The 11,518-nt window shown below is 41.7% G+C and overlaps 1 protein-coding gene across 1 annotated transcript in view; it reads right to left on the reverse strand.

The window, feature by feature from the left end:
* The window catches only part of sclt1 (sodium channel and clathrin linker 1), a 149,611-nt gene that overhangs the window by 23,591 nt on the left and 114,502 nt on the right, over window positions 1–11,518 (reverse strand). The window contains exons 18-21 of the mRNA XM_050043338.1: window positions 10,825–10,896; window positions 10,623–10,697; window positions 10,381–10,523; window positions 9,053–9,245 (exon numbers count right to left, since the gene is read on the reverse strand). Of these exons, the coding sequence (XP_049899295.1) occupies window positions 9,053–9,245; window positions 10,381–10,523; window positions 10,623–10,697; window positions 10,825–10,896 (483 nt within the window). The remainder of the gene's footprint in view (window positions 1–9,052; window positions 9,246–10,380; window positions 10,524–10,622; window positions 10,698–10,824; window positions 10,897–11,518) is intronic.

Below are 11,518 nucleotides of genomic sequence, written 5' to 3' on the forward strand. Positions count from 1 at the left end.
AATCCTAGTCTTCCATCCTCGCTGCTCAGCTTCTGCTCCTAAGTCTGCATATCTAAGCTTTTTTCTTTCATAGGCTTCTTCCACTGAGTCTTCCCAAGGAACTGTCAGCTCAATGAAATAAACCATCCGTTGACTCAATGACCACAACACTATGTCAGGCCTCTGCTTGGTACAAACTATGTCCTGGGGAACAACAAGCTTTCCCCCTAAATCGACTTGTATTTCCCAATCACAAGCACCTTCTAGGTGGCCGCACCCTTGCCTCCTTTCTAACTTATCCCTTCTGTATTTCTCTCCCTCACGGACAAACTGAATTGGTAAACTCCTATCCTTAACACCTTCTGAATTTACCTGTCTTCGTTTCCCTTCGATTCGTGCTGCTAAACATTTCAACACCTGGTTATGTCGCCATGTATATCGGCCTTGTGACAAGTTAACTTTACAGCCTGACAAAATATGCTTTAAGGTTGCGGTACCTGAACACAATGGGCATGATCAATGAACATTTGTTTCAAATTTGAGGAAAATTGCTCAAAGTATGACCATTCTACAGTGTTTTTTCCATGAAAAGATCCAGGCAGAGCTCCAAATGACAAAAGCGCTCACTCGGCTTCAAAACAGTACTATCAGTGATCAAACAACACAGCCAGCTTCAAACATTGTACCTTATTGAAATCAGGTGTGATTATGACACAGAAACAAATAAAGCCATATGAAACGTGAAAGTTATGATCCCACTTACTAGGCGGTATATCTCAGCCAGAAATAGTGGTAGGAGTGAGACTCTTACCTTTAATAAAAGATCTAAGTCTCCACTCGCAGCTCTGCTTAAGATCGCGAGGAATCCTTTAACTTTTTCCCTCGAAAAACGGCATGACATGACATGACTTGTCACCACTCATCGCGATTTTGGACTTTGTGTGTTTAGGCTGCTCTGGTGCGAAATCCTAAGAAATAAAAGAAAAACGATGTCATTTTGAAAAGTCGAGAGCTATTAAAATAAACCGTACACAGGTACATTTACAACTCTTATTGAATTACTGTGTATACATCAATGTCAGTTACATGTATTGAGTGGCTGGATGACAACTAAAAGCGTAATTAGACAAGTTTTTCTGTGGGTTTTTTATGGAAGGAAAGCTTTGTGTTAGCTTCATGGACTGCAGATAAATTAGCAACTAAACTGTAATCTGGTGCAATGCATCTCTTATGTAGCTACATGAGATTAATGTAGGTTATTTGTGAATACTCCCTGACATTGGACAATGATGATAAATGATGGTTTTTAGTTAAACATTTTATGTATTTAAATGATGAATGTGACTTTGGGCCTCATTCACTAATATCTGCGCAGAAATGTTCTTACTCTCCGCAAAAAATAAGTACTTGCGCAAAATCACCGTCGGATTCATGACACGTGCGTACCAGCCAATTTTGTTCTCACCACCGTGCGTATGTTAGTAAATCAGAACCATTCTAAATTGACAGGCGCGTGTCCGCGATCTGCAATCAGCATACTACCACGCCCCCATTTCTCCATATAAGGAAACCGCTTGCCTAGAGTTGATTCATGAATGAAGGAAGCGGTTACGCGAGGAGAGAAGTAGTAAATTTCACAGTTTGTTAGAAGCGATGGCGCCGGGTCTTACAGGAATGCCATGGGTCATTGTAAGATTGTGGAGGACACAGCATGCCAGGATGATCTTGCACACCTTCTCAGGGGTATAAAGTAGTTTGCCACCGGCCGTATCTGATCCAAACACATCCAACGGCCCTTAAGCACGCCAAAAGTGCGCTCTACGGCGCGTGTGTGGGCATGTATGTTATTATAGCGCACCTCTTGAGGGGTTTCAGGGTTTGCGTATGGTGTCATCAGCCATGTTTTAAGGCCATATGCCCGGTCACCCAAACAATATAACATTTTAACATTAACGGAATAGAGACTTACTGAAAATACTAACTTAAAACAATTGAAATAAAAGACTAGAACAAAAGATGCTCACCAACAAGCCATCCACTTCTCACAGCCCCTGCCTCCAAACGCATTCCCACTGTACTGTTTTGCAAAATAAATGAGTCGTGGGTGCCTCCTGGCCAGCGGGCCACAGCCTTAAGGATATGGCAGTCGGCATTACAGATCATCTGCACGCTGATGGAGTGATAGTTTTTCTGTTCATGTTATTGTTAATATTTTAATTGTCACAATGATGAGGGTGAACGTGTGTCAATTTCATGGTAATTTAATCCATTTGGCCAATATATTAGTAAATTAATTATTTTAAAAAATGTTAATTAAATCTCTTTTTCATGAATGTGGTTTTATAGACTCTGCATGTACTTAAAAGGTATGTTTGCATTTTCTAAGTCAGTTCGGCCTTCCTCATTTGTGCGTACGCATGGTCTGAGGCAGTTCTAAATTTGTTCGCAGAGTAAGAACAAATTCGGGTAAGAAAATATTGATGAATCCCGGATTTGTGCATCAAACGATCATACGCACAGTTTAAGCACAGATTTGTGCGTACGCACTGTTTGTGAATGAGGCCCAGTAAGAGCAATTGTGTGTCTGTGAGAACGAGAAAACAAACAACAACGAACAAGAAAAAAATAAAAGACAATGTATGAAGGCTCTTACATCACAGAAAATGATAAATTTGGCATTAAGGAAGAACAATTTTATTTAACAGAGATCATATTCCAGCATTAGGACAGCAGAACAAAGGTGGGGCTATGAAATGGTTAAAAAAATGTTTGTTACTGCAGGCACAACTATGTACACAACTCTTCAAGTTGTGGTTGGACACACTGGAGGAGCTGGTGGAGAGATGCACACTGAAGATGTTCAAGGCCATCATGAATAACCGGGTTCATCCACTCCATAACACCTTGATGGAACAAAAAAAACAGTGGTGGACGGCTCCTCTCTCTTCGATGCAGGACAGAGAGATACAGAAGATCCTACATACGTACAGCCATCACGCTTTTTAATTCTTTTGCAAATAATAAATGTGCTGACAGCCAATTGAATAAAGTTATTCTTATTGTTATTATTCTTATCTTATCTGCCATTCACATCTTTAGTGAAGGACCCAATGATGGTCTGAGATGCCTGGTTGAGGAATAGCAACAGTCAGCATTATAACAGCCCTGAGAGTATTCCAGAGGTTCAACAAACTCTCAGTCTAATAATGAACTCTGAATATGGGAAATGGAGTATTCAGTTCTAGAACAGTTGATCTGAATTGGTTGAATAAACTCTGAATATGTTAACCTTTGTATGCCCCGATTCACCATAGCAACACCAGATAAACAAAGAGCAACTTATCTCACGCTAGTGGAACACAAGCTCCTTTTACACGCTTACAGAGAATATGAGCACATATTCTGTAAAAACAGTAACACTACTGTAGTACCTGGTACTAAGATTACTCTTAAACGTGCCTGACAACGCCACCTCCTGCTAAGGGGCAGGAGGGACCCTTAAACCTTTAATATTTGATCAGTGTAATGTTTGACCCACTCTGACTTCCCCGAACAGGAACAATTTAAAAAAGAGGCGTATCTGGTGTAAAAGTAAGTCGGCTTTATTACAAGGAAACTGATTTGCAGTGGGGGAAAAAAAACACGTCATTCCACACTTAAAACAACATAAACATGAACACTCCATACAGTATCTCCATTTGCACATAATGTTATGGCCAGATTGGCTGGATCCTATTTCCTGTCCATATTTAAAAATCTGATGGCTTGTGGAATAATCCATTGCAGAGTGAACCGGGCAATGTCATGGATAATCTACAGGCATCTTCATCTATTGCTAAAAAAAATAAACTTAATATTAATTACATGTTGTTAGTCCAGGAGTGTGGCTGATAATTTGTTTCACATAAAGATACAGTTTTGTTTAATTGGAGTGTAGTGTACCCTTAAACAGGAGATGAAAATAGGTGCTAATGTAAAGGCAGCATAAATGCATATTAACTGCAACAACACCTTGTTATTATTACAGAGAATGAGGGAGAAATTGAGGCAGAATCTGAAAATGATAGGGAAGTACCAGGAGACAGTATGCAGATAGAGAATGAAGGAGAGGTCAGCACACTTCCAGGGGCCAGTCAGTCAGGGGCTGCCACTGAAGAAGCCACTTTGACAGGGGAAGGTGATCCAGGGACCAGTGTGCTAGGGGCCAGTCATGACAGGGCGGGTGTGGAGGACCTAAGGAAGCAACTTAGGATGGAGACACTCTTGAGAAAGAGAGCAGAGAGGGCTCTTGCACAACACAAGATAATAAATTTGGGATTAAGAAAGAAGTACAATTTAAAAAAAAGTGACTCAGCAAAGGGTGGTCACTTTGTTCCCATCGCTGTAGCTGGAAAAGGCATAGCTTTAGGAACAGCAAACCCTGAAAGAAGAAAACATGACACACATACACAACCAAGAAAAGGAACAGCCACAAAATAATTTGCTGCTCATGTAATTTCTAGCTACCTCACTTGTGGAGTCTTTTGACAGCAGAAACTTCACAGGGCTCTTTCAGGATCACCTAAAAGACACAATTTAAAATAGTTAAACTCAACATTCCATATAAACATGTAATATTTTTTAAATCAGAAGTAAATAATATCATTAATTCAGTGGTAACAGGTGTTGTGATATACTCCCGTAGTGTTTAAACCACTGTGCAATGTTTTGGTCTTGTACGATTAAGTTTATGAATGTAACATTCAAAGACAAGCTGAAATAGCATTTTTAAGCTGTCTAGCCTCTATAGTGTGACTATGACATAGTTCCAAGTTAAACATAATATATGCCTTAAATGCTGACAAAAGTGGTAGTAGTAGTGAAGTAGTAGTCCTATTTTAGTCTGTCATCACACAGCATACATATAAACAGGAATTAAATTATAAGATAATAACACTCTTATGTAAACATAAAAAGAATACACCGTACATAACGTTAGGTATTTGATAAAGGCTCAGGCAGAAGTATGTGCGCCTGTCCTACATTATCTTCTTATGGAACAGTTGAGAAAACTAATAAAAGCTAAGACATCCTATTAATGTTAGCCTTAGCTAACACCGTTACGTTCGGATGATAAAATCTAAATAAAACCTGTTAGTAATCATCCCAACTATATGTGATTTGTCTGTGATTCATTAATCAAACAGGAACACCACAAAGGTTAGGTGCTAAACGGTGCTAAACCTCCACAGCTGGCGACGTCGAGCTAACGAACTAGCAGGCAATGGCTGAAAACCAATCATAATTCCTGACTCAAAAAAAAACATAATTACATTGTGAACATACAAAAAAAATCGTTATCTACATAATAAAGGACCTCCGATATAATAAACACACGCAATGACTTAAAATTGGTCGATAGTTAATCACCTTACCTCAGGAGTTTCTCGTCATGCGGCCACTGAAATAAACGGGGTCTGACTCCACGGGAGGAATGTTTAGAACTATAGAGGTCTCCATAACCCGGAAGTTCTGTCCGCCATATTTTACAACGGAGTCCTATGGGAGTGTCGCCACTCTGTTCTTATCTATCGCTCAGGGTAATACCAAACATCACATGGTTTGATGACATAGTGTGCCTGGGAGATACCATTTAACAGAGGAGGGAGGGAGCGCGGGTGTCCGAGCGGAGTTAGAGAGGTTAAATAGAGTAGCAGCTCTGTGTCTCTCTGAGTGTAGCTGGAGAACTTGTGAGTGAAAGAGTGGGGCAGAGCTGTGCGGAGAGTGTGAGAGAGGAGACATGCACTCTGTTATGTGTTATGTAACACAACTTGACCCTATATTGAAATAAACAGTATTGTCTAAATTTATATCTTGTTTGAAAATATATTGATATATTGTACTCGTTATATCACCTAGCCCTAATTGACATCATGCTGTTACCCATGGCAACAACAAGCATGGCTGAGAGCAAAACTATTAGCGTCTCCACGGTGGTTCCACAAAGAGAAGCAGCTTCAGTAGTATGGAATAAATGGTGGCGTCGTAAGGCCTGGGTGTCCTGAATATTTTATGAATATGAACAGCCCTGGACTTCTCAGACTCCTTAAGTGAGTTATTGCTCAGAGGCAACTCATTTAGCGGGCAGCAGCACAGCATCTCTCCCTCTCCTCTCTTGCGAAGCATACACGGGAGTCGATGTCGTGAAGTTATTTTGTCAAAAACCTTTGTTATCCTATGTGCTCATTGCAGCTCACATATGTGAATGTGCCATAGTTAGGGTAGCATGTCAGCCAGTCACAGGTACAGTGTGATGATAGAGAACTGGCAGAGCATAAAGGTCCAGGTGGACAAAAAAAAACAAAAAAACAGCTTAGTCATTTAGGATTTTGCTAAAAGAGAAGGAAATAGCCTGTTGAGGTGCACTCACTTTAGTTCTAGAGCGTCCCGTCCAGGCGGGTACTCTTTAACTGGGTTCATCCACCCCCAGGGCTTTATTAAATATTCTTCCCTTGCTTTCTTTACGACTTTTGGAATAAAGGCACTGTTAATTTACACATGTGGGCCTGTATTTTTTTTACTATAATAGCCGCATACAGTATAATAGTAGCTGCATAGCACAGCGCCCCCTAGTCGGTGAGCTGGAGGGGAGAACGACGTCACCTTCATCATGACTCAGGAGCAGCAGTCTAGGGGATTGCTGGCCAACATGGACCGTCAAAGTCAAGGACCTCAAGTAAGTTTTTTTTTTATTATTTTAATGGTGCTATCACTTCCTTCAGATTGAACTGATAAAGTCATATTTGCGGCACAAGAATACATCCATGATAATATGATTAGCTTTCAAGAGTTGTACGTGACGTGAATACTGTTGCTAGGCAACAACTAACAACAAAATGGACGCTGCCGTTTATTTCTGTACTTTTGTGTCTGGGAATGGGAAAAGTACCCACAGCAAAAGTAAATAACTTATCTAACACATTAAGACAGTAGAAAACAAAAGTAAATTCAATGAGCTACTACATTTTAAAAACGCAACTGGTGTAACTTATGGTGTGTGTATATACAGTGGAAGGATGAACCCGGTTAAAGCAGCTGTGCGGAACTTTATACCATTCATAAAACTGTCCCTAGTTTGCATCACCTCCCCTTGAAGATCCGCATATTTATTTGAACCCAACAACGACAAAAAAGCCTTTCTCTATATGGTCAAAGGTGGACTACAAAAGAAAGGTGGCGAGTAAGCTGCAGCAGAACAACATCAGAGAGGTGTGGAAGGGAATGAGAAACATTACAGGCTATTCAAAGAAGAATAGCCAGGTTATGGATGGTGATATGTACAAAGCCAACAACTTCAACCTGTTCTTTAACAGGTTTGATGGAAGGGGCAGTGTTCACCCTACCCCTGCATACATCCCCCCTTCCACAGTATAACCTGCTGCTGCTGCTCCTGCTCCACTGTCTCCTATCTGGGGGTCCTCTTAGATGATAAGCTGGACTAGTCCTCTAACATTGATGCCCTCTACAGGAGGGGGCACTGAGGTCATTTGATGTGTGTGTGGAGATGTTGAGCATGTTCTATCACATGGTGGTGGGTCAGTGCACTCTTCTACGCTGCAGTGTGCATCTTAAAATGTACCTACAGTAGCACATAGTGAGTCTCCTCAGAAGAAGGGGAACAGAGAGCAGGATGAATGACAGCTACTGATGTTTGTGTTACTTTTTTCAATCAGTATTGGAGTAGGAGTAATATTTATTTTATTGACATGTTAGATTTGTTTCCAGTGAGATATTATTGAGTTTATATTGTGATTGTGTAGTAAACATGACTGTTACTGCCATAGGCTGTATAAATGTATGTCCTGTCTATTTGACTTAAAAGAAAAACGTCAGGAGGTGAGGTGTGTACGTGTGTGTGGCAAAGGGAGGAGGAGAGATGCCGCTGAAAATATATAGTGTGCTACTAATTACTGTTAATGCCTATTGCTTGCTTCTGTGCATTGACAGCTCTTTTTTATTCTGTTTATGCATTATGTGATGCACCTCAGTCAGACATGTGACATGTGAAATCTATTTTTTTTATTTCAAATCTGTGATGATAAACATTGTTACTTGTTCTGCATTAATTTGCATGTACTTAAAACTTGACATTATCAAAAGCAAAAAGAAAATCAGGCCAAACTGAATTTGTAATTGAATAGCCCTGGTGTAGCCACTTCCGACTTGCACCATCATCAAGTTTGCTGAGGGCGCAGCTGTGGTGGGCCTGATCACAGATAACAGTGAAAACATCACTGCCACTCCAGACAGAACTGAATCACTCTACCCTGCATAAAGGGAATTTACACCAGGTGCTGCAAATAAATAACTAAAAAACAAGGCTAGGACAATCATAAAGATCCCAGGCACCCACATAACTGCCTTTTTCTTCATATTGAAGTTGTGAAGAAGGCATCAGATACATTAGGGCAGAACTGAAAGGCTCAAGAAGAGCTTCTACCCCAGGACACAAGGATCCAAAATGATGACACTGCCTAAGGCACCCCCATCCCCCAGAGACCTACAATATATTATCTGTTAACTGTTTTATCCTAGTGAATATCATACTTTTAAATGGAGACTTCTACAGAGGTGTTTTTCCTCACAGGACCAGGTTTGAGTGGGAGGAAAACGACAAACCCTTGACTTAACATTTCAGCACCTTACTGAATGGATTGATTAGTTGGTTTACACTACTTCTGCTCCATTGTATCTGAGTGCCTGAAGTTTGCTATATTGCACATGTTGATTATTCTTTATCTTGTTTTAATCTGGTTCTCGCAAGTCCACCAGCTTCGGGATAAAAACCTTTAGCAGGCTGTCCTCTACTCCACCTCCACTGTCTCCCTTCTTGTACCATCTTTCCAGGTCATTATTCTAATGAGCCAACATTGAGAGCTGGCCTTGCATAGTTTGCCTTACAGTCACTTCCTTTCCTTTCTTAATTTACTACCAAAATAAAATTTAAATATTGTTTCGACTTGTCTTTTCAGGCAGTTTTTACACAAGAACTGATCATTTTATTTTCTTCTTTTTCTATCCATCATTAGGTTACCTGTTGTTTGGCCTTCTTCTGATCTAGCAGGGAGGTCTTGCGTAGCACATCCATCTCTCTGCGTAGCTGTAAGTTCTCCTGCTGCAGCTGGAACCGCTCCTCGCTGATGCTGACACAGTTGTCCCGAGCTGCAGCCAGAGAGCTCTGCAACTGCTGCACTTCCTCCTGGCAACGTGACAGCTCTTCACTGTAGCTACAGATGGACAGATGGATTGAGACAGGAAGGGGGGAGAGAGAGGGGAAAAGGAGGACAAATGTTATTTTTACACAACTGTCTTCACTGGCAGCAGATGGAGCCTTACTGTGCATTCACACCAAAAGCGTCATGAGCGTCATAAGCGGCCGGCAGCCATTCATTTTCAACGTACGCTTGCTACAAAGGGCGTCAGGGGCGTCGGCTGCAGCGAGCGGCACAATGCCAGCGACCAGAGCGTCAAGTAGAAGTTGAGAGAAGCTGAACTTTATGCAAATGAGCAGTGCCACTGCCAAAGCAGCAGCCAATTGCAGACCGGGATTCAGGTACGGAGGTCTGGGCTCTCCCGGAGCTGTACGAGCCAGTGAAATTCACCGTGGAGTTGCTGGGTTTGCAGGACTCTGTGGACCCAGCAAATACGCCAATGCAATACAAAGGAGGCTTCCAAAAGTGCGATTAATGAGCTCCCGCTTATTTACCACCAATTACATTTCTCAGTGGTCCTACGTGCCAACAGGAGAGTAAAATCCTAATTATAAAAGACTCAAAAAGGCTATATTGACTGTGTTTATTAGCGTTATTTTAATTGTGCAATGAAAGTCATGGATAATACAAAGTGAAGACATACATGATATATTTGTTCATCCTTGTAAAGTGAACAGCCGTGTCAGCCTTGATGGACACATCTGCAGCAGCCGGCCCCGCCCCTTTGGCCGCTGCTAGCGCCTGCTGGAGCTGCTGCCAGGCAGCGCGATGCCAGCGACCTGAGTGACCGCTGGCGCTCATGATGCTTTTGGTGTGAATGCACAGTTATAGGTACCTCTCCCTGCTGCTGTGAGAACGCACAAAAAGGGGGCGTCAGTGGATTAGTGGATATAGCAGGCGCCCCGTGTACAAGGCTGTTGCCGCAGCGGCCCAGGTTCGACTCCAGCCTGTGGCCCCTTGCTGCATGTCACTCCCACTCTCCCTTCCCCCTTCACACTTGACTGTCCTATCAATTAAAGGCAAAAAAGCCCTAAAAATTTATTTGAAAAAAAAAAAGAACGCACAAAAAGAGGAGAGCTTTATATACTGCCAAGAACGTGTTAAGTTCAAACTAGTAAAGAGTAAACCTACAATGCAAAATTATACTTACTCCATCTCCATCTTTTTCAGTTTGTTCTGTGCACTTTGCAGGGTGAGACTTATATCCTCCTTCATCCTCTCTGCATCTAGACACCTCTGGTGAAGGGCATCAATCTTCCTGAACTCTGGCTCTGCCCTGCCCTCCTTATACACCTAAAACATAAGCAATTATGTAACTATGCAATCAAACATTATCAAAATTCTTGAGATGGTTCAGCAGCTTGGTTGTTTCACTAACATTTTCATAGATACCTTCTCCAGCTCCTCCTCTAAAGATTTTCTCTCTCGCAAGGACTTTTCAATCTGAGTTTCTTTATCTGCACACTCCTAGACAGAGGTGGAAAGAGATAACAAGCAGAGTCAGAATAGAAAAAAAAACATGAGCAGACAGGTGGAGACTGAAAAAGATTTAGTGCTGAAAGGCATTTATCTTTAAAAAAAAGTTGGTTCTTACCAGCTGCAATGCAGACAGTTCCTCTGCCATGTGGTGGATTTGAATGTTGCACTGTTTGCGCACAGTATCCACCTTAAAGTAACAGTTCAAAAAAGAAAATATAAACGCAATGCTTTTGTTTTGCTCCCATTTTTCATGAGCTGAACTCAAAGATCTAAAACATTTTCTATACACACAAAAGACCATTTCCCTCAAATATTGTTCACAAATCTGTCTAAATCTGTGTTAGTGAGCACTTCTCCTTTGCCGAGATAATCCATCCCACCTCACAGGTGTGGCATATCAAGATGCTGATTAGACAGCATGAATATTGCACAGGTGTGCCTTAGGCTGGCCACAATTAAAGGCCACTCTAAAATGTGCAGTTTTATCACACAGCACAATGCCACAGATGTCGCAAGTCCCAGTTCTTGCATGGCCAGCATACTCACCGGACATGTCACCCAATGAGCATGTTTGGGATGCTTTAGATCGGCGCATACGACAGCATGCTCCAGTTCCTGCCAATATCCAGCAACTTCGCACAGCCATTGAAGAGGAGTGGACCAACATTCCACAGGCCACAATCAACAACCTGATCAACTCTATGCGAAGGAGATGTGTTGCACTGCGTGAGGCAAATGGTGGTCACACCAGATACCGACTGGTTTTCTGACCCCCCCAGACCCCCCCAATAAAGCAAAACTGCACATTT

This window comes from Epinephelus moara, chromosome 5 (genome assembly GCF_006386435.1).
Source record: "Epinephelus moara isolate mb chromosome 5, YSFRI_EMoa_1.0, whole genome shotgun sequence".
Taxonomy (NCBI): Eukaryota; Metazoa; Chordata; class Actinopteri; order Perciformes; family Serranidae; genus Epinephelus; species Epinephelus moara.